We start from the raw sequence: 24,221 nt of genomic DNA, 5'->3' as shown, positions 1-24,221 counted from the left end.
ACACTGACTCTCTCACCACCAGGGAGCACTGACTCCACTCTTAGCACCTTATTCATCTGGTGAATTTCTAGTCATCCTTTGGGATCTCTTCAAGCATTACTGATGGAAAGCACAAAACGACGTCCTCGAAATGAAATGAGGCCATCTCTTACTCCACTCACAGAGAGACGATGTCCTCTCTAACTACTAGTTTACTCATCATTCCCAAGTGAGGCTGTGAATGCTGTGGGACAAAAACCATGCCTTATTTATTTTGACAGTACCAGACCTGATATACTTAATGCTTACAAGATGACTAAAAAATAAGTCTGGAACTTAAGAGGGAAGATCAAAGTCAGATATGTAACTCTGAACCTCCACATTTAGCTAAAACTAAAGATGAGAGGTGACATTATTTCAGAGGACAAGTAGAATAAAAAGTGCATAACTAGTGATCTCTGGGAAAAAAGACTACAACCCAAGAAAGATGGAGAGAACGAATGATACCATGGCAATTGACAAGGGCCAGAAGAAGGGAAGGCACTAAGGGAAGAGCAGAACAAAATCTGAAGGAATACAGACAGCAGCAGCAAACTCAAGAAAAGCCCAGGGAAACCCAACACAGAAAAGCACTCTTTAGATCAGGAATCACTGATCAACTAAATACCATTACTCTTCATGGGAACTGTTTCAAGTTAACAATAGGATAAGGAGAACAAATAAAGAGAGAGGATAAAGACTCCTTCCTATTAATTTATTCAACAAATATTCATTGAGCACTGAACACAAGGAATGCAATGACACACATAAGGCCCACAATTCTTATCCTTACTTAAGGGGCTTTTATTTAGCAGCAATAAATTCCAGAAGAAACATGGCAAAGAACTTAAAAAGACAAAACCAAGGAGAATCTGAAATACAACTCTTACCAAGTGAAAGTCTTACTAAAAGGTAACCAAAGCACTAAATAAATAAATAGATAGATAAGTAAGTAAATAAATGAAAATCGAGGGCAGGTAAGATGGGTCAGTGGTGAAGAGCACTTGCTGCCAGCTGTCATGTGTCTGGCCATAATGGTGATGGACTCGTTTTCCTCTGGACTGTAGGCTTTGATTAAATGTTTCCTTCTGTAAGTTGCCTTGGTCATGCTGTTTTATCTCAGCAATAGCAAAGTAACTAAGACATACAGAAACACACACACACACACCCACACACACACCTCTAAACAACAAAATATGTTATTTGATGACAGAAACCATTAATTTTAGTAATCAATGTATCTAATGTTTATATCCTACACTTTCAATTTCATAATGTAAGATTTAAAATTCCAGTGACTGTATTCTTTAACTTTTTGATAGGCTGTACAGAACCTGGCAAAAATAAGGGGTACACAGTAGGTACCTCTTAATTATTGACTGCTGTCAATTATAGCTAAATGAAGTACAGAGATTAGCTTTTCTATAAATTCAGTCATCTAAATGCAAATAAAATTAACCAAAGATTTATTCTTTGTCTCTAATACTCACATGTCAGCTTTTACACACCTCCTCCTCTATAAAAATATAGGGGGGGAAAGGATTTTCTCCGATGCTCTTTATTTTATTTTACTTTCGTTAAGCTTAATTTACATGTTAACAGTTTAAGGTCAGAGCATGTTACATCTTTTTATCAATATACTTTAATATAAATTGAGGGGAAAACCAAATCCGAATAACAGAACCAGCATATGTAACCAGTACCAAGAAAGCAATTAGTGACCATAACTATTAAATGACTTTCCAAATAGGAGGCAAAAATAACACAAACTTGTTATTCCTCCCCAAGAAAATCCAATCCACTTCTCTGAATCAAGTCCATCACTCTAAGAAGATGCATCACGACCAATGCTCAGCTCACTAATTACTCCAATGGTAACCAGAGCAAACAAATGCTGACCTGGTCCTAATCCTGACTTACTGTAGAACCAAAAAGAACAGCTTTTTCTCAGTCTTTACACAGCTGTATTACTATCCCAGAATTGGAGAAAGCTCTGCTCTATCAGTCACAGGAATGATAACAGATCATCAACACCTCAGTTTGGTAACAGCATTTCTGACTACATCATAGCTTTCAAGGGATGCCAGCAACAGCAGCTGCTCTTAGGATAGGAGCAGGAAGAAGAAACCATGGCAAAAGAGGTTGGAAGGAAGCAACAATGTTCAAGAACCAGTAACTCATATTTTAATTTTAATATATATTTTATAATTTTTCTTTTTGAGCTGAGGATCCAACACAGGTCCTTGCACTTGCTAGGCAACCACTCTACCACTGAGCCAAATCCCCAAATATTCAATAAAGCAAATTTAAGTCCTTTAGTCTTAAATATCCCAGCTTTCCTGCTCAATCAGTCTAAGAGCTTTAAGTAAGTCACTGAGTCTCAGTTTCCTTATCTATGAAATGGGAATCATACCTTCTATGGTGGATGATTCATGCATATCAGCACCCAAACTTAAAAATCTTAGCTCACAGCATACTTCAAGTGCTGAGTGTTAATGATGACAGTTTAAATAAATTATAATTACCAGCAATATTATTATTTTGAACCTAACAATATGGCTGGGCTGTGATGTAACTTGAAAGTTCTAATTTTGACTAAGGAAATGGAATAAAATAAATCTGCCACATGTGCATAAGACTGACCTATTAGAAAAACAATTCTAAACATTCCTTATCAAAAAACAAAAATGACTGAGAAAAGTATTTCAGCAATCAAAGGCAGATTTTACATATAATTCCTTCTAGCAACAACTAACACCTATCTATGGGTTTGTGGCTACCATCTTGCCAAACAATAGCAGAACAGCATTCACCCTAAAATTAGAACGCACTACGGGGCTTCTTCTTGCTCTGTTTCTATTTTTGGCTTCTCAGGTCCTAACCATGGTTTCTTCCAAGTGTGGTACAAAGAAACCACTGCATAAATTATTGCAAACACTTCTCCCACTAAGTCTGGACATAGTGGGGGTGGGCTAAACTCCAGTAGGTACTCCTTTACAAGAACTCGGAATTTGAGTCAGGGCTTTAGTTTTAGTCTCAGACACTAGTGATTTCAGACAAGTTACATCATCTCAAGTCTGGATTAAACAAAAATATAAAATTTACCTCAAATAAACTCAAACAGAATCAAACAGGCAAATAAAATCATTCAAAAAACTTTAATAGATGAAAGTTATTTTCCCAGAAATACTGATACTCAAATCCTGAAAATTAAAACAAAACTCACTTTTGGAAATCTCAGTTACTCTCCTAACAGATCCACACTCCCTTTATCTCATCTGCAAAAGAAAGTTTTGATCTATTCTCACTCGGAAATATACTTCTGAATGAAAAAGTATTCCATTCTATAATTTCCTGAAAAGCTCTCAGTTTTTATGTGAATACTACTGCTCTATGTAAATAAAGTTCTGATTGGCCAGTGGCTAGGCAGGAAGTATAGGCGGGACAAGAGAGAAGAGGATTCTGGGAAGTATAAGGCTGGAGAGAGACACCGCCAGCCGCCCCATGAGAAGCAACATGTAAAGACACTGGTAAGCCACAAGCCATGTGGCAAAGTATAGACTAACAGAAATGGGTTAATTTAAGATAGAAAAAGTAGATAACAAGCAGCCTGCCATGGCCATACAGTTTATAAGCAATATAAGTTTCTGTGTGCTTTCTTGGTTGGGTCTGAGGGACTGTGGGCCTGGGCGGTAAGAGAGATTTGTCCTGACTGGGCCAGGCAGGAAAACTCTAGCTACAAATGGCGCCCAACGTATTGGCAAGAATTTCCACCTAAAACCTGAGAAAAAAGATTCTAAGACGGAGCTAAAAACAGCTTCCTAATTGTCTCTCTCAAGTTAGCGGCAGCCTGCCGGTTTGAACTACTATGGCGGGTTCCTGGCCTGTGCGTCTGACCTGCAGTGTGGCGGGAATGAGGAGTCTACAAGCAGCACTTTACTCTGCTGCGTGGTAGATTTAGCCTTTGCTAGTTTAAAAAAAAAAAAAAAAAATTCTGGGCTATGCACTGCTTTGACAGAACTGCTTCTGATAGTTGATGGTACCCATGGCTCCAGACCCAGAGCTGGCAGTAAACTGTACCACCGCCATGTTGGGAAGCTAAGGTGGGCGGAGCCAGCAGCCACAGTGGCGTTTCAGTCTTACAAAGATGGATATTACACAGAGAATCTGGTTTATGTTGTCTTTGGGATTTTTAACTGCAGAAAAAGATTTGATCATAAAAGCTGTTGAGTTAAACAAATATGTAAATTTTAAAGGTACCTTGACTTCAAAATTTGGATATAAGGATATGTTGCTTTGGAAAAGAGTCTCTGCTTTTGTTTCCACAGAAAGCCAGAGGCTGTGGATTTGTTCCAGATTAAGACACATCAGGTTTCATCAGCCAAGACCACCTGAAAGGTCTCCGATGACACGATGACCCAGATGATCCAAAATCCAGAATGGTTTCAAGGCAACTGGCTCAGAGGTTCACCCTAATGGACTACTCCATAATCCTAAAATTTTCTTTGTGTCCCCATAAGATACAGCGCCCCCCTCCAGCAGGAAGTAGTAAGAGAAACTACGCCCACATTCCCAAAATTATCAAGCTGGCTTTGGAGATGAAATTGGCTCACTCCTTCTCTAAACCCAGACATATTGCTAAAAGAAAAGGTTAAGAGATTCTTATGTCCCAAATCAGAAGAGCCCTCTGGTGTGGGACAGAGAAAAACCAATATTTTTCTTTAAAGCAGGTTGATTATAAACACGATCTCTTTCTAAAGAAGAAAAGGGGATATGATATAGATATAATAGGATAAAAGGGTAGTTTAAGGAACTTACTTCTAAAAGAGCAACAACTTATTTAAAATGTTTTACATTGGTATAGATTTTAGTCTATTGATACAAACTTAAAGTTAATTTTGTTATAGTGTGTGTATATTTCTAATCGTGTTTAAGGTATTATGTTTGTATAGCTCATTTTAAATTGAAATGGATAATTAAAAATAGATTAATGAATGATTAGTTATCTATGATAATCATACTCGTAGCCATGTTAGTTAAGTCTTCTAGATATACATAGAGATATTTCAGATAGATAGGTAATCTTCAAACACTTCAAAGACCTACAGAATATGGCATTTAAAATATTTTTAAAATTTAGACTTTCTGGACTGTGAGACATGTCTGCTTCTGGCAGCACCAATTTACTTCAGAGAGGAGGATGGGCATTGAAGACACTTCATATGGAGTTTATCTTCACCTTGGCAAAAATAGCCATTTGGGCAAGAAACTGTTCTTGCCTGGACTGCTTGATCAACTGGACATGCAGAACCCATAGAAAGGTGACCACTGAACTTTGCTTGACAATATGGTCCTTCAGGTTCCTGCTTCACAGAGGAAACTGCCAGACATTCTACAGGACACTGAGAGAAGTGACCAAGAGACTCTAGCCCTTGTGGGCTGAAGACAGATGCCCCAACTTTACAAAGGAACATTAGGTGACTGTCCAGGCTGCCAGCTGTCTCTGTCTACCCTGCAAGACTCCCGAAAAGTGCTCACATCCTTCTCCCAGTTCTCAGGTAATATTATATCCTTCTGAGGTCTTTGATGTGGTTGAAGACTAGATAGTTATAATTTCCTCAGTTATGATAAAAGATAAGTTAGATATAAAACCTTAGACTCACAAATATAAGATAGATAGGATATCTTCTTTAATATTATAACTGTAATTCTTGCTTGATAATTGTTTTGTTATATGTAATTGTACTATGTAAAAGTTAAAACCTTCCTTAAAAAAAAAAGAAAAGGGAAAGTGCTGTGGATATTGCTCTATGTAAATAAAGTTCTGATTGGCCAGTGGCTAGGCAGGAAGTATAGGCGGGACAAGAGAGAAGAGGATTCTGGGAAGTATAAGGCTGGAGAGAGACACCGCCAGCCGCCGCCATGAAAAGCAACATGTAAAGACACTGGTAAGCCACAAGCCATGTGGCAAAGTATAGACTAACAGAAATGGGTTAATTTAAGATAGAAAAAGTAGATAACAAGCAGCCTGCCATGGCCATACAGTTTATAAGCAATATAAGTTTCTGTGTGCTTTCTTGGTTGGGTCTGAGGGACTGTGGGACTGGCGGGTAAGAGAGATTTGTCCTGACTGTGGGCCAGGCAGGAAAACTCTAGCTACATACTACTACTAAATAACATACTTAAGAATGTGAACACTTTTCTCTAAAGATCAAATAATGTTATAAAATTAAGGCAGAGTCAAAGAAATATTACTAATTAAAAAAAAACCAAACACATATATTGTATTCTGAACAAAACAAGATGGCCAACTGCCAAAGTACAGTCTCTCAATAAATATACTGGAATGCCCTGGAACTTTCAATTTTGGCTTGTGTGTATTCAATAAACAGTTTAGACATTGCTTAGTAACAACAAGCGGCATCAGCCACTAATATGTATTGAGTTACTTACAATGCTACATCTAAGAAATCATTCGAAGCTCATTATAGCACTAATATATACAGAGGGTAGAACGATCATCTCCATGTCCTAGATGAGAATCAGACCATCTGCCCCTCCTGTTGTCAGTAAGCACTTATTTTAAAGTGAATGAACCTTCCTTCAAGAACCTAGGGTAAGCATGAATACAAACACATAAAGCAACAAGCAATTTGATGAGAGGAGGCTAAAAGGCAAGTGGTGGAGCTAAAAGATACAAAAGTAAAGTTGGGAACTACTAGCTGAAGCTCATTCCAGACAATTGGTAATCCCATTGCAAAAGCAAGAATCCTATCCAGCCTAGGAAAAACAGAACACACCTCAGGGCTCTGTCATCTTGCCACTCTTTACTGAAGTATATATGTGCCTGCTATAGTTTTGTTACTTTTCTAGTGAATGAAAATAGCTTGTCTATCAACCTTTTTCTTCTCACAGCAATTCCAAATCAAGTTAGAGACCAGAATCGGTTAATTTTCACTGTATTTGCTAATTTAACATATAACAGGCAAAAATGTCTCAAAGATACTTACTGTGATTTGTAAGTGCTTAAAATGGGTAACTTTATTCTAGACTAACTCAATGTTGCTTCCTTCATGCAACTTTCAAAAAGAACTATCCAATCAGCATCTCAAAGGTAACAAAAGCCAAGACAACTTTTACTCTAACCACTTTAATCACGTGCCTTGCTCCCCCTGCACCCACTTGTTAACTGCCACCTGAGAACAGCCAAGCTCTCCGGATGGCCAGGTGGCCCTTCTAATTTAGTGTCCTTCCTGATTCACTTTTCAACCAAATACAATCATGACTCTTCCTCACCAGCTTTCTTTCTCAACTCCCTGCTTTTTCTAGCATGAGTTAAAGGTCCGACCAAGATACGAAATAAAAAGAAAAACGCAGAGGGAAGAAAAAATGAAGGTATAATCTCTCCTCTTTCACATATTACTCTTGGAGTTTCATTTCTTACCACCTTACCAGTTGGTCTATTACTGAAGCTAATTCTGCACCACAGGAATCTGGTGAGCTACCAACTGGGATGGGTTTTGTCCCCTAAAACACAAAGGCTACATATAACTTTTTTTCTACAACCTAGATGAGGTAGGCATCTCTCTGCTCCTCTGTTGTGAAGCTTGCTGTCTGCATCATCCAGCTTTCGTCTCATAAAGAAGCTCATACAAGCTTCTGTATACTGTGGAAAGCAAGCAGGATTCCTGTTTATAGTTCATTTGGCTTTCACACAGATTAACCAGAAAAGGAAGGGAAAAAAATGTCAAGATCAGTATCCTAAACCCTCCAAACACAAGCTCTTAAACTTCCTGACAAGGACAATACACTTGTTAATGTAACCTAATACACAAATACAACTGAAATTTCACAGACATCCTTCATTATGAGTGACTCGTTCTGGTTATTGTCCATTTTCTTTCTTTCTATTAATGTGGCCATGCTACATGGATTCAAGATGCTCCAATGAGCTACGCCCTGTAGTTTGAAAAGAAAACTACCTTGCATTCTCTTTTCTCCTCAACTTTCTTCTCCCATTCTCTTCTCTCTAGGCACATACACAAAGCTCTTTTTTTTTCTTTGACAAACTGTTTATTAACTTTTGCATCAGTATGAATATCTTTTATTACAACCTAGAATACCAGGATTCAGGGGGGTGGTAAAGTGGCAATAGTATCTGGTCTCCCAAAAGTACCTGCTGCTCTACCCCGGATTCTTGAATGGCTGCCAAGCGGATCACCCCTCCACTGGAGCCATCTCGTTCCATAGCCAAAGCGAGAGCATTGGCGGTGAATTGCAGACATTCATCCTTGGTCATGCCTTCCTGATAGGTAGCATCAACATAGCCATAGATATATGAGCTCCCAGAACCTCCAATGGCAAAGGACTGCCTTAAGGAGGGCAGGTGCACAAAGCTCTTTTAAAACTTTACCACAGACCATACAGGAGAATCGAGAACAGGTTTGAGGATGCAAAGTCTAGGGGGCAGAAGAAAGATCAAGAAAGTCAGAAATGCTGATGATAATAGAGACACTATTTCATCTGGTCTAATAAGAAATCCTAAGTCCTTCTCTCAGACAGTGTTACTCTAAAGGGTAAAGTTTTACAGTTCTGTAGAATACAAAATAGGCAAAATAGGAGTGTGGCTTGGTCTGGGGTGGGAGCCAACACATGTTGACAATGATTCTGTAAGTTAGGGCTGGCTCAGTGGTTAAAAGCAATGGCTACTCTTCCAGAAGATGTAGGTTTGATGCTCAGTATGCATATGGCAGCTCACAACCTACTGTTAATTAACTCTAGTTCTAGAGGATCCAACACCCTCCTCTGGTCTCTGTTCTCGCTTCTGTAGGCACCAAACCATGCATGTGGTGAAAAGACATACACGCAAGCAAACATCCACACACTTAAAATAGAATAATTGGCAGGGGGAAAAGTAAAGAAAATGTGTCCTAGGTTGAAAAAAAAGTTTTGTTTAGTAATAATGTATTTCTAATTGAGGGAGATGGGCCTCCACAGGTGTCCAAGAAACTGGTCATCTACAGAGCAGATCCAGTTTGTAACCCAGGTTTCATTCAGTCTCAGAATAATGATTTTACATCTTGAGATGGTTACAAAAATTAAACAACAATATTTTGTGACATATGAAAATTATATGAAATTGAAATTTCAGCATATACTAACTCTAATTAGAACACATTCACAGTGGTTTATTTGTGTAATTTTTTTTACAATATTCTGTTTTAAAGGCTACTTCTATTTTAAAATAGGTAGAGCTTAATAACTCTAAGAGACTGCTTTAACATATTTACTATCTGGCCCTTTGTTTAAAAACAAGACCCACATTATAGACCCTGTCCTAAACACGTGAAAGCAGAGACCATTCAGTCACCAATATTAAGCTCCCATATGTTAGACATTGGGAACTGTATAGTGAATAATGGTCCTCTTACAGATTTTGAGAGATAAGGGAGGGGAAATTGAGAAATAGAAAGCAATTGATAGGAACTATCAGAGACACAATATGGCAAAAGATGAGGGTGGACAGGGGTCACTGTAAGAAGTAAGCATTCCTTTCATAGTTGATACTAAGTTGCTTACAGAATTAACATCTTTATTCATTGGTAGCTTACAGACAACTGTCTACTCATAAAAAAAAATCACAAAATTCTGAATTAGAAGTTCTATTATCATAGAAAAACAATACTGTATTCTTTACAAATATTTGGTGATCCAATTCAAAATTTTACATTTCATGTACAGTTTTACGTGTGAATTTGAGTTTCTGTGTGTAGTCTTAGATCCTCAATTAATCTTGTGAGTAGGCCACTACAAACTCTATTTCACTGAGGAAGGACTGAGGTTACAGAACTTCTCAAAGTTCACAGCATACTACAAATCATTGTAGAGACAAGTCCCAATATCTAGGTTTTCTCTCTGCCAAATGTTTGCTTTTTTTTTTTAACTACTAATCAGAGGACTGTATAATTTAAACTTTTACTAAATTTCAAGATAAAGGAAGTTCTTACAGTTACCAAACAACATTTATGCCAACAATATTGTTTTTATTTATCTTAACTAGCTCTTACAGTATACCATGTTCCAATGGTAAAAGATGCAATAAATGCAAAGGCAGGATTGTCGACTTCTGTTCTCTAGTGTAATGATCTGAGTTCCTTTCATGACATCAATACAGGTCTGTTAACTATAAAAATGTCACTTAAATCAAGGCTGATAAATATATGTCATCAGTCTAAACAGAACTACAGTTTTTATATGTGGATATTCTTGGGCTACAGTAAGAAAAACTGTAGATAAGAGATAAGCACTATCTCCATTAGAAATGAAGTCAGTCTACACTCTAATTCTTATCTATGTTTCACTTCAGCCTTCAAAACTGTGGCTAGCAAAGATGTTCACAGGCTTACCATCATGATGGAGGGAGCCACTTGCCCATTTATCAGACTCTTGTAGTACTCCAAGTCTCCTATTTTAATTGCCTCTATTACTTCTAGTTCTCTTGGCTAATAATTATAAGTAGCAAATAATTCCCAATTCAACACCCAAAGCCAGGTTTATATACATGGTTTTTTGGGGGTTGTTTTTGTTTTTGTTTGTTTTTTTGAGACAGGGTTTCTCTGTGTATCTTTGGAGCCTGTCCTGGAACTTGCTTTAGAGACCAGGCTGCCCTTGAACTCACAGAAATCCTCCTGCCTCTGCCTCCAAGTGCTGGGATTACAGGCGTGTGCCACCACCGCCCGGCTATATAATTTTAAGAAATAAAACAAAATAAGAAAAGCTTATTACCAAATAAGATTTGTGTTGAGGAATTTACTTTTGTTTATGTTGCACTTGTTTAACCCGTGAAGCTGTGTTACTGTGCCTGTGTAAAACACCTGATGATCTAATAAAGAACTGAACGGCCAATAGCAAGGCAGAAGAAAGGATGGCGGGGCTGGCAGGCAGAAAGTATCTACAGAAGGAGAAATCTGGGAGAGGAGAGAAGTAATAGCCAGAGGAGGAGGAGGACCCCAGAGGCCAGCCACTCAGCTACACAGGCAGCTATGGAGTAAGAGTAAGATTACAGAAGTAAGAGAACGGGGAAAGCCCAGAGGCCAAAGGTAGCAGGATAACTTTAAGATAAGAAAAGGTGGCTAGGAGCAAATGAAGCTAAGGCCAGGCATTCATAAGTAAGAATAAGCAACCGTGTGTGATTTACTCGGGAGGTGGGTTGTGGGCCCTCTAAACAACAACAAAACAAACAACAGATTTGTTATGTAATCATTATACAGACTAAAAGGATGGTCAGGGCAGCTGCCACTTTACTTTTTAACCTGGTAAAATGTGCTCTTCTGGTTTCATCACTCTTCACCACTGTGGAGCATAATTTTGCCTAGTCAAGGATGATGATGCTGAACCTCTGCCAGAGAAAGAGTCGCTCTCCTTGCACCAAGCAAACCTGCCTCCATCCAACAGTCCAGACTAGAATTGTCTCTAAATAAAATACTAAGCTCACTACCTAGTTAGAGGCTGTAGCCCTGAATAAAACTATCAGCCTAAAGTACAATTTATCCTTTCACCCTTTAAATAAGATCTTCATAACCTGAAAAGATAACTTTTTAAGTACATAAATTCTAAGAAGATAAATTTATAAGAATTAAGATACAAAATGCACTTGAATTTTTACTTCTGAACCCTCAATCATGTCAATAAAACAGTATACCATATGCTTGGCACAGTAAGAAGGTACCAAATTGAAAAGGGAGGGCACATGAAGAGAAAAATAAAAATATAAAATAGCATATAGACAAAATCTAAAGACAGGAACATCACAGGAAACACAATAACCTAGCCTAGATTTGATCATCTCTTCTGTGGAAAGCCTGGTTGACTGGTTTGGGTTTGGGTGATGTTAAAAGCACTGGTAGTTATAGACAAGCTTTATAAGACAACCAGATACTGTGCAAAGCCAGAAGGGACTTTGGACAGACTCTCTAGCTTACACTGTGTGAGAACCTGCTTATTGGTCTCCCTCCTTGCTCCTATATACTTCATCCTATTTTTCAGACAGGTAGGAAAAATGTTAACATCTAAACCAAATCAGTGCCTCCTTAGACCTCTTTACTGCACAATGTCCTCTGCATTTTATTCTAACTCCTGCCCCTGTGAGAATCCTGTCTGATCTTACCCTACCTCTTTCTGCAGTTCCTTCCCAGAATTTCTTCAGGCATCCAGTTAAGTGTCTACTGAATTTCCACTTTATATCAGGAATTGTGCTATTTCCTGTGGTACTGTGATGAAGGAATGGAAAACTCCTCCCATACTGTGCTTGCACTCCAGTAGTGGAATGTACAAATAATAAACAGGAGGGAAAAAAAACCAAGGTAAATAATTAGAGACTGTAATGTGTGACATGAGGCAAATAAAGTGTTAGGCTCTCAGCACCTCTTCATTTCTGATAGCACATGCAGCAATATATAATTATTTGATTCATTTCACTGTATCTTGACCTCAGGAGCTCCACAGGACATCATCATGTCTGTATTGTTCACTGCAGCACCTAACCACTTAGCACTGAATTGACCATGTATCCACATTCATCTGTTAAATGAACAAGTTATCAGTACTATCCACTTTAATTTAGGAATAAGTAAAATGAGGTCTTGATGTTGTTAAAGGTCAAAAAAGAGTCAATAGAAAAGGAGTCTGAGTAGCAAATAAGTCATACATTTAAAATACTGATGTTTGCAGGGTGGTGATGGTACACACCTTTAATTCTGCCACTCGGGAAGCAGAGGCAGATGTATCTTCAGAGCCAGTTCTAGAATAGCCAGAGTTACATAGAGAATCCTTGTGCTGAAAATAGATAGATAGACAGACAGACAGACAGACAGATAAACGAAGCTGATGTTTTCATAGTCTCCTGTAGCTTATTAGGCTAGCCTCAAACTCATTACTAAGCCAAGTAGTGACCTTGAACTTCTGATCCTCCTGCCTCCATCTACAGTGCTGAGATTACAAGCCTGTACCACGACTCTTTTGTGGCACTAGGGAATTGGACCCAGGGCTCTATGCTTTGTAGGTAAGCATTTTACCAACTACATACCCAGCCTTCAAAATACTTATTTTTAAAAGTCAAACAACTGGAGGGCAGAAGAGACAGCTCAGTGGGTACCAGTACTTGCTCTATAAGCCCAGGGCCTGAGTCTGATCCCCAGCACTTGTCCCGGCATGACTGCAAGTGTCTACAACCCCAACATTGGGGGCTGGGGGATGACAGATCCTGAGAGCTCTCTGGCCAGCCAGCCTGAGCATCTGCTTCACTGAGAGACAAACCCATCTCAAGACAAGAAAGAAGACCTGCTCTGGTGTCTACATGAACACGCACTATTGTGCACAACCACACTCATGGGAATTCACTACACACTCTCATGCATGCACACACATATACAAATCAATTGGTAGAACAAAAATCCTAGCACTGTGGAGATAGAATCAAAAGGATCAGGAGTTCAAGGCCATTCTCACATACACAGTAAGTATGAGGACAGTTGAGGCTATATGACACTTTTGTCTAAAAGAAAAAAAAAAGATATCGACCAATTATGATTTTAAAACTTGAGTAGCTGGATCTAAACACAGACTTAAGCCTTCCAAGTTTACTTCTGCATAAAAAGCTAGAAGAATACCTAATATTTGAATGTAGTTGTCCAAGAAAAATGTTTTAAATTCCATCAGATAAGATTTACCTCAATGCTTTGTTTTTATTTGTTTTTCTGAGACAGAGTTTGGCTGTGCAGCTCAAGTTGGCCTGCTACTATGTAGCAGCACAGGCTGACCTCAAACTCACCACAATCTCCCCTGCCTCAGACTATGCTAGAACAAGAGAACTGTTTAGAACAGGAAATCCTGGTTTAAAAAAACAAAAACATGTTGTAACTGAAGGTTCTAGGGAGTCCTAGCAACTCTGGCACTCTACACTTACACATTCTTTGGCTGTACCATTGTTGGAATATTATTTTGCTATAACTGCTCAGTAATTTGACTAAACGTTTTAAAACATCTCCCAAGAACTGAACCTATATTTTAAATGTCTTAAACACTATGTCCTTCTAAATTAGACTCAGAGATTACTAACATATGTTAATGTAATTCTGGAGCAGCTACTACATAATATAGTGTATTTCATTTAATACACCTTGGTTTATAAATTTGAAAATGTAATCTAGAGTTTTAGAAATTTGCCAAGCTCTACTCACTCACCCATTCCCAGCCATCTTGAAATGAGTTCGATTATAAGTTTGATTTACCACCTATACTCATAAAGATGTGAGCAAAAGTTTTCCTTTTCCTAATAATAGCACCATGGAGTTGGGGCAGGTCTCACTCTCAAACTCAGGCTAGCCCAATTCACTATGTAGCCTACACTGGCCTTGAAATCATGGCAATCCTCCTGCCTCAGGCTCACAAGTTCTACAATTACACTAGTGAACTACTACACTTGTAGTTTGTTTGTTTTTTTTGTTGTTGGTGGTGGTGGGTTTTTTGTTTTGTTTGAGACAGGGTTTCTCTGTATAGCCTTGGCTATCCTGGAACTCAATCTGTTGACCAGGCTGGCCTCAAAGTCATAGAGCTCCTCCTGCCTCTGCCTCCGAATGCTGGGATTAAAGATGTGCACCACTGCCAGGCAAGTGGTTTACTTTGCTCTGGTTTTTGTTTGTTTGTAGTATCATTTCTTTTCTTTTTTTTTTTTTTGTTTTGTTTTTTTGAGCTGAGGATCGAACCCAGGGCCTTGCGCTTGCTAGGCAAGTGCTTTACCACTGAGCTAAATCCCATTGTAGTATCATTTCTATGAAATACAAATTTGAAAATCAGTAATCCTAACTAGGAATGAAGGCTTACAATTTTTTTAAAGCTCCAGGCTTTGTGCGAGACATATTTTATTACAATATATAAAGAGTTGACATGTTCTAAAACAATTTGTCCCCACATGTGCAGTCAGTTCTTCCAGTTACTGTCTTGCTGCTTAGCATGAACTTGTTTCAGCAACCCTGGAAAATAAAGTTATACCCAGAAATAGTCTACACAATTCGAGAAAAACTGTTTCTGTCTCATCCAGAAGAATGGCCTGTAGAACAGGAAGGCTTCAGGAATAAAGAGCACATACAAACGTCAGCACACACCTCAGTCTACTTGTGTAGAACAGTATTACTGTAAGCAAATGCCTCACATAAATTAAGAACATACTCTAGATCATCAGTAAGAGTTAAGACTGTAACTATTAGAAGGCAACTATTATTTAAGCACAAACATTTGGAGCCATTAATGCTCAGAATCATTACTAGATAACATATGGAGATAGATCCATCAGTGACTCACCTTATAAAATATCATTATGTTTTATTATGGGTTTGAGTACCCTTTTATTTGTCTAAATTTACATGTGTACCTTCATTCATGTTTACCATCTAAATCCACAGCCATCTAAGACACTTATTTAGCCATATAATACATTTCTATTTCCTTCTGACGTGCTAGTTCTTTACTACTTGTATTTAGTGATCCTATCATCTAACTTAATATTCACATTGTGTTTCTGTCCTGTACTCCACATACAAGGATTTATATCATCCAGCCCAACCTAACCTCAGTTTCTATTCTTCCATCTACATCTAGGCCCTCTAAGCAAGTATAAGCATTTTTCAGCACACCAATCCTTTCCTCAGATTAGGTCAGAATTCCTCCATCCCATCTTGTCTTCCAGCCATTCTCAAATTCATGCTCAAATACCACCTGTGTTTCTGATGCTCTGTGGCTTTTCCTTCACATTCCATAAATATCCTTTTAAATTTCCTCTGAAGACCTTGTATTCCCAGTATTGGGGGCATTTTCTGCTAGAAGTATTTCCTAAGTAAGAAAACTATGAAATCCCCCAAATTCAGGAAGGTGCTAAAACAAAGTTGAACTATAATTTAAATAACTGGACCAAGCTCTCCCTGGGACAGTCTACTCTGTACCCCACACATTGGCATACAATCCTTATTAGAGGTTAATGTTATGGCCACATTCTTCTGCACATGGGCTTCTGGTACATTTTTCCATCTCATTTAGACAGCACAGACACAGGGAATGAGGGAACTGCTGAACTAGATCAGTGTTTTGACAACTACAGTCTCTTAGTTGGTCACCGACTCAAAGATTCATACTCAACATTTTTTAAATGTAATTTGTTTATTTGTTTTATGTGTATGGGTGTTTGGTCTGCATGTAAGTCTGTGTACCAAGTGCATGCCTGTTGCCCACAGAGGTCAGAAGAGTGCATCAGATCTGCAGGACTATGAGCCACCATGCAGGTGCTGGGAATTGAATCTAGGTCCTCTGGAAAATCAGCCAGTGCCCTTAACTGCTAAAACATCCTCCAGCCCTAATACTTACTATTTTTAAATGAAACAGAATATAAAAATAAATAAAAGTATCATTCCTATACACAGTAAGAGTAAGTAATTCATGAAACTTTATTCTGACACACACATATAGACACTACCACATGGGAACTACATCATGATATAATGCATAATTGTGGACTATAATTCTCATTGTGGACTATAGTTTAAAAATTATGAACATTACTGAACTTGAAAATATGGAAGAATCTTTTGAAATCCACTAAATTTAAGGATTAGACACAAAACATTTTTAAAAGTGAACAGAACTTAAGGATATCAAAACAACCACTAGCAAAATGTTTTTCCTTAATAAGATGTCACTATTGCCATCTAATCCTAAGAATCAGAAAGCTTTTAGAGGTCACCTAATCTGAGTTCACTTCTTAATAACATAAAAGGAAATGCACCAAATATACAAAGAAGTTCCATTTCAATCACTAAATAAACATTTTTGGAGCACCTACTGTGTGCCAGGGTCAATATATAGGGTTTGTGGTTAAAGGGAAACTCCTAAAAGATGAAAAAGCAAGGTAAACCTTTCTATTAGTTTAAAGATGGAATTGGCAAGTGAACATTTGCAGCAGTTACTGAAACTAAGGTCACTCAGAAAGTGTTAAAAAACAAAACTCTACGACCTCAACAGCGGTTAGATGGCAGAGGAAATATTTCTAAGGCTAACACTTCTCAGTCTTAAAGATACTAGGAGGAAGAAACAACACTTGCAGACGCTCCAGGCATACAATGAAGGGCAACTGCATTCTAAGTTTGGATGACTGAAGCCCAGAACTCCTGAGAAGAAAGAGCAGCAACAATGAAGGAGAGCTTGCCAGGCCTGGTGGCAAAGGAAGGACCTCCGTGAGTTCAAGACCAGCTTGGTCTACACAGAGTTCTCCAGGCCAATCACAGCTGCACAGTGAAACCTGTCTCAAAACAAACAACAAAATCCACTAATGCTCATGTGCCATTTCATTATCAAACCACTTTCTAAAGTGGACATCATTTATATCCCCATTTTGTAGGTAAGAAAAACAGGACACAAAAATGAGGTCAAAGGTGAAGATATGAAGCCTATTTAAACTGAGGAAATCTAAGTATGGAATGCATAGTTTTAACCACTATACCAAAAGGTTAGAAAAAGCAGGCAAGAACCAAATGATGAAGGACCTTATATGTCACTATACTAAGGTGATTAAGTCAGTGAAAGATTTTAAGCAAGAATGACATTTTATTTATTTATTTGTTTATTTTTTACTTAGTTTTAAGGCAGGTTCTCATTATGTAAACCAAACCAGCTTGGAACTTGCTGAGATCTCCTTGCTTCTTCTGCCTACCCTGTGCTAGGACTACAGGTATGTATCATCATAGCCAGCCTCAAATTTCATTTTTAATGAGAATAGTTGGGGGGGGGGGTAGTAGTAGGTTGGGGGAAAAAAACAAAAAACAGATAACTTGCTAGTCTTAGCTGACAAGTTTTTACAGTTTAGGTAGGAAAGCCTGACAAATGAGCTAGAGTGCTCTGGCACCAGAACCCAAATCTAACCATCATGACCACATTTTTGTTTACTAAGCATAAAAATCTCTTAAATTTTTTTCCTAGGCCCACCATTCTAAGAGTTCAAAATTTTCAACCTCAGAGAACAACATAATTCTTTCAAGTCCTTTTACTAAAGAAAGCCTGAGTGACCACTAGATACATGGGTATACATGAAAGTGACTAAGGAATCTGGTAAAGAATGACATAATGTCAACAGCTTTCTACAATAGTTTTCTTGCCTTCTTCCGCTATACTCTATTCCTGGAACTTTCATCTTCAATAGTCAATTTTAAATCAATGCTCTGTCTAGACATGACTGTTATAACCTAACAGAATTAAATCTACCGCAGAGGAAGTCTAAATGTGGGCCCATCAGTGGCAATAAATCCGCTCACAGGTCTGGTCAAATTTTGGCTTAAACAGACAATGAATGAATAACAATAAGAGGTATTTCAAAGGCAACGAAGAGTTAAGGAAAATCTTGAACATGAAAAAGAAATAAGAGTAATCTGAAATTCAAACCATTTGCTTTGAAGTCAGACCAGGGAGGTCCACTATGTATGTTCGATAGTCCAAACTGCAGCAAATGGAAACACAGTGGAGAAAGAGTATGAAGGGGCTGGAGAGATGGCTCAGTAGTTACCACACTGGCTGCTCCTCCAGAGGACCAGTGTTTCGTTCCTAGCACCCACAGCCGGCCCAAAGCTTCTCTGTAACTCAACTCATATACGCATACCCACATGAAGACACACATATCAACATATAATTAAAAATAATAAAAATTTTTTTACAAAAGAGTATCTAGTCTCAAACATTCTAGATTCTCTTCTGAATGGTATAGCGCTACATATTTTAAGAGTTTCACTGTGATTCTCATCTTGCCTGGCTAGATTAACTTTCTTAAACCAGAGTTCAAAACCAGGTTAAGTATTTATTAATTACAATCAAGATTTAACCTTAAAAAGGACAAAGGTCTTTAAGGGATCATAGAATATTATGTGTGTCCTAAATGAGTAATCATAACCAAAGCCAGCTAATTATTCTCAAGAAAATTATACAATCAAGAAATCATTTTTAAAATGTTGAAGTTAGGTAAACAAGAAATATATCTTGGAATCATTTAGGGGATGCATTTATTCTATCTACATGATACAAAACTTTCAAGCACCAAGTTTAGCAAACACAGTCCACAGCCATGTAGCTCCAGGATTTCAATAAGGATAAAAGGAAAGATCCTAAGAGGTGAGTATTATGAAAGAGAATACCAGATCAAAAACAAATATGGCTCAACTTGACAGCATGACCAATTATTCATTATGTCCATGAGCATCAGTCTGCATGAACAGTCAGTCAGAATGGGTCACAGGACAGTTTATTCACAATGTTCAGCAAACACTGTAAATGAAGTATATTAGGATAAAATAATGCATATAACTAGAACTTATTTTCCTAATTCAATCATATTCTAAATTTAAAAGATAATGAAAACTAACACAGACTCACCCGGAGATCACCAACATCCTGCACTAGTAAAACTTAGATAAGTGACTTTGATGGGACAGAGCCCACAGCTTTCACTAACATATTAATGCCTTTTTTTAAAGATGTATTTATTTATGTATATAAGTGCTCTGTCTTCCTGTAGGTCTGCACAACAGAAGAGGGCATCAGATCCCATTTCACCATGTGATTGCTCGTAATTGAACTCAGATAGGTCCTCTGGAAACGCAACCAGTGCTCTTAACCACTGAGCCACCTCTCCAGCCCCCCATATTAATGCTTTTAAAACTTAAGATTAAAAAAAAAAAAGTGTCTCAATCTGAGCACTGCTGACATTCTGAGCTCGATAATTCTTTGTTGTGGTAGCTGTCCTGTGCAGTATCCCCTCCCCAGTTTCAACAAAAATTTCTCCAGATTTCTTTTGAGAAGAAACAAAAATCACTCCAGTAAGAGAACCACTAACTCAGATCATAAACAGAAAAAATTTCAAATTGGAATGGGGAAAGGAGAATTTGTTTTGGTTTTTCAACTGGTCTGTATGTTTTGGCATATTATATTTGGATTTGATCACATACACTTAAGAGATTTCTGCCTTTAAGAAACAAAGCACTAGGGCTTGAGTGATGATTTGGTACTTAAATACTCTTCTTGAGGACCAGAATTCAGTTCCTAGCACCCACATAGGCAGCTCATAACTAATTCCTCCAGAGGGTTTAAAACCTCTGACCTCCATGCATTCAAGTGCACATACCCACATGCAGACACACCTATACATAATTAAGCCTAGAAAAAATAAATCTTTCCTTAAAAAAAAAAAGTATTTACTATCCATCACTTGCTAGCCAGCACAGTGATACCTAGCTATCAATACTGTATTTCTGCTCTTCTTTCAGGAGTATACTGACCATACTGTTCCCAGTTCACACACAACCCAAAAGAATCCTCAAGTTCAGAGCCACTAAAATACCACAGGAACATTAGCACCCTAGGAGGAGATAAACCTCAGTACTGAGCATTGTTAAATTCATCTTCACATTTTAACAAATTTTAAGAAAAGACGCAAATTAACCATGATGCTCCAAAAAGTAAGAAACAGATTTGTGTTTTGAAACAGACTCTGAAGAAGGATAAAGAGGGATAAAAAAAAATTTAAAAAAAAAATCATAGGGAATCTGAAGGCATTCCAGGATGAGGGCAAAACTTGAAATGTTTCTCCTGGAATGAGAGCAAGGAGGAAATTATACACTTGGCCATATCCTACAGGAATAGTCTGCATAATCAGTCTCCATAGCACATACCATGGGATGGAAGCTGAAAAACCCAGACCACAAAACACTGAAAAAAAAAAAAAAAACCAGCAAGTATCTGCCTTTCCTGAACACCTAGAATAAACACATTCCCTACTACTGTTCCTATTTGATTTTTTTTTAAAGTCAGATACCCAGAAACAAACTGGTAATTTAGTAAATTACTTAATTCTAATAAAAATAGCCACCCTCTGCTTCCAGTGCCAGATTACACATTACACAGAAAAATCAATTAGAAAACTACACACACACACACACACACACACACACACACACACACACTTTTTCAGAGTGCATTTGACTTGCAACAAAGTCCTTTTTTAAAGAAATATCAGACATTTTAAGCACAAAAAAAAAAACCTATTCATGTATCAATATGGAGTATAGTTTTCCAAATTATTTCAATGGATTACCTATATGTTCCATAACAACAAAACTACTCTATTTCAACATTTTTGCTATTAACCTGCAAGCCCAGTGAAAATATCATAAACGGAACTACAGCTCAATTCTTTGTACTCGCAAGACAGGCAGAGGAAGCTGTAAGATCCGTAGTGTCAGCCTGCTTTTCCATGAGTGACACCTGGGGCTGCTCAAGAATAACCTCCGTCATCAATTCATGAGACTCAGGTGAGTCTGGGAAAGAATAATGTCTACAATCTCTTGATCAGTGGCCATGATGCCCCTCCTCCTCAAGGGCAGATCAGAAAAAAAGGAGATCTGAACAGGAGTTCACCAGCCAGACATATAGGGTCAGGGGGGGAAACCGGAGTACTATTAGAGAGAAAAACTATAGGGTCAAGTCATTTCACAAAAGCAAGATGTTTAATATTATCGAAGCCTTCACCCACTTCAGACACCATTGTTTAGCTTGCTCTCCAAACCGAGCACAAAAAGAACTGTCCGCCTGTCTTAAGCCTGTTCCTTCTTCCATTTAAACAGACATGATTCTTTTGGTTAATCTCTGGCAATGAGCGCCATTTCACAACACATTCAGCCCACCCGGAACTGATCAATACCACTACAGACATAAGACTAGACTTTATCCATTTATTAACCACAAGGAAATGTACCGTTCAGCAAAATTCTATACATTACAAAAGATTCTATTAAAAGGGGGGTGGGGTAGGGAAGATGGACACACACAACACACACATCCGAGAGGTACACAAAGAAAAGACTACCACCTTCTAATTTCCCTATGACATACGAGGTAACCTGTCAATGTATCCCCCCACCCCTATTCTTTACCACAGCCTAGTAAATATACACAGACTATTTATAATGAATGCATTCATTGACTTTTAAACTGTTTCATCCCTCAAACTAACTCTCCTGTTAGGTGCATCTGCACACCTTCCAGCTAGATGTATGCATTTCCAGAATTCTAAGTACAAAAGCCTAGCTTCTTCCAACCACTGGTTGCAACCATACAACGTCCTCACATAATCAAATTTTCAGATATAAAATGGCCAGAGTATTCTCCTAACCTTGAGCTAAAATATATCTCACAAGAACAGCATATTTAATAGTGAGCACAATTTCACATGCCCTGTTCTAAACTGAAAACAATGCGTCGGTACAAAGCGTTTAAAATAAGTAATAGGTAGGTAAGCAGAATCTCCGCCTGAAAAGAGCACACAAATGGTGGGTGAAAGCCAGCACACAGCACCAACACACACCAGCATACCTCTTCTGCACTGGGTTATGGTTAATACTCCAACAACTAAAACTATTTTTAACACTACTGGACAATGAAGTTGGAGGAGACGTGAGAGGAGACCTAGATTAAATTGCTGATAGGATGCATTGTTTCTCACAGGCAAAATTAAACACCAACTCACTTGATCTATGTCTCGATATTTACCAGTGGAGCCACTAATTAGATGACGACCAAAACCGGTCCTTGTTTTGGAACAGCTTAGGCTAAATGACATTTCGGAATACTCCTTTTGGGTCTCAACCTTTACATAAATTTTCACTTGTGGTATTTGCGGCTTAACAGCAACCCAACCAGTGCTGTCATCGAGTGTTATGGCCACAAACCATGACTTTCTCACTTCCACAACAACACAGCACTCAATCTATCAGTTCGCCAAACCAACCCCAAACAAGAGGAATTCATGGAGGTTTCCAGATTGTCAGGGCTGCGGGGTCGGGCGCGGGAAAGCCTCGGCCGCCCAGAGCTGCCCAGCCGACGGCAGCCGGCCACAGCCCCGCCGCGCCGGCTCCTCCACCTACCTGAAGAGCAGGAGATAAGAAAGACGGCGAACGCCAACTTTGCAGCAGCTCCCATTTTCCCGAGGCGCCGGGGAAGCCGTAGGAAGTTCTCGCTAGATATCCAGTTCCCTGGGTCTTCCTCGGAGACAAACCTCCTGGTGTAAAATCAACCGTCATAAAACATATTCGGAAGCCCCGAGGCGGGGGGCGGGGGGTGGGGGGTGGGGGGGATCGGATCAAAAAACGTTCACGGGGATTGGAAAAAAAAAAAAAAAGCACAACAATTAAAAAAAAAAAAAAAAATTGTACCACGGGGGAAAAACCGCCACACACACGCACAACACGAAACCAAACAACGAAAAGCCAACAACAACAAAAGCGGGTTGAAATCACTGTCAAAATCACTGTCAGCTCCGCTCGCCTCTCGCGTCTCTGCGAACAAAACGCCTGGCTGAGGCGACGAGGCGGCGGCGGCGCCCGCAGCCGCCCGGACGGTCCGGGAGCCGAGCTGCTCCGACGTCCGGACCGACCTTCAACCCGGACACCCAAAGTCCGCGGACCACGGTCGCCGAGCTTGCGGCGGTGGCGGCGCGAGGCGGCGGTGGGAGACGGCGGCGGCGGGAGACGGCGGCGCAGGAGGCGGCCAAGTTCTGGTCCAGGCAGTGGCTCCGGCTCCCGGCTCCCGGCTCGGCCGCGTTTTTCGGTCTCCTGGCCTCCGCCGGCCCCGCCCCCTACACTTCCGGTTCCGGCCCGAAGCTGGAAGCCAGGCGCGGCGCGGCGGAGAAACGCTCGGCGGCGGTGGCGGCGGGAGCGGCGGCAGGGCGCAGCGCGCGTGCCGGGCGGCGAGCGCGAGGAGATTGCCCGGGAGGCGGGGCGAGCCGGAGGGGCGGGGCTGGAGCCGGAGCCGGAGCCCGGAGCCTGGAGCCTGAGCCCGAGCTGGAACGCGCTCTGCCAGGCCTGCGGGACCCGAGCCCCAGCTGCTGGGAAGGCGGGCCCTGCAGGTCCCGACAGAGGCACCGAGGTGCCCGGCGTGCTCAGCGCTGTGCCCGCCCGGGCGCGAGAACCGTGGCGCCCGAGCGGGATGGGCGCTGCCGAGGCCGACTGCGGCGCCCAGCCTTTCCTCTGGGGGACGCCGAGGCCGCGCCGAGCTGCTCCGAGTGGGCGGGAGCCGCACCCGCTGCTGCCCGAGCGAGCTAGGTGCTAGCGAACCGGCCGCGC

At 39.8% G+C, this 24,221-nt stretch overlaps 1 protein-coding gene across 2 annotated transcripts in view; it reads right to left on the bottom strand.

Annotated features, from left to right (window-relative positions):
• Acvr2a (activin A receptor type 2A) overlaps nt 1-23,761 on the bottom strand; it is an 82,251-nt gene extending 58,490 nt beyond the window's left edge. Inside the window, exon 1 of one of the 2 annotated variants that reach the window (XM_036183918.1) lies at nt 23,025-23,761. In XM_036183918.1, the coding sequence (XP_036039811.1) occupies nt 23,025-23,079 (55 nt within the window). In that variant the 5' untranslated portion in view covers nt 23,080-23,761. The remainder of the gene's footprint in view (nt 1-23,024) is intronic. The other variant, XM_036183917.1, reaches the window with a different exon arrangement.
• Between the last annotated feature and the right edge of the window lie 460 nt (nt 23,762-24,221).

Source organism: Onychomys torridus, chromosome 4 (assembly GCF_903995425.1).
Source record: "Onychomys torridus chromosome 4, mOncTor1.1, whole genome shotgun sequence".
In the NCBI taxonomy this organism is placed as follows: domain Eukaryota; kingdom Metazoa; phylum Chordata; class Mammalia; order Rodentia; family Cricetidae; genus Onychomys; species Onychomys torridus.
This window is presented reverse-complemented; position numbering and strand designations above follow the sequence as displayed.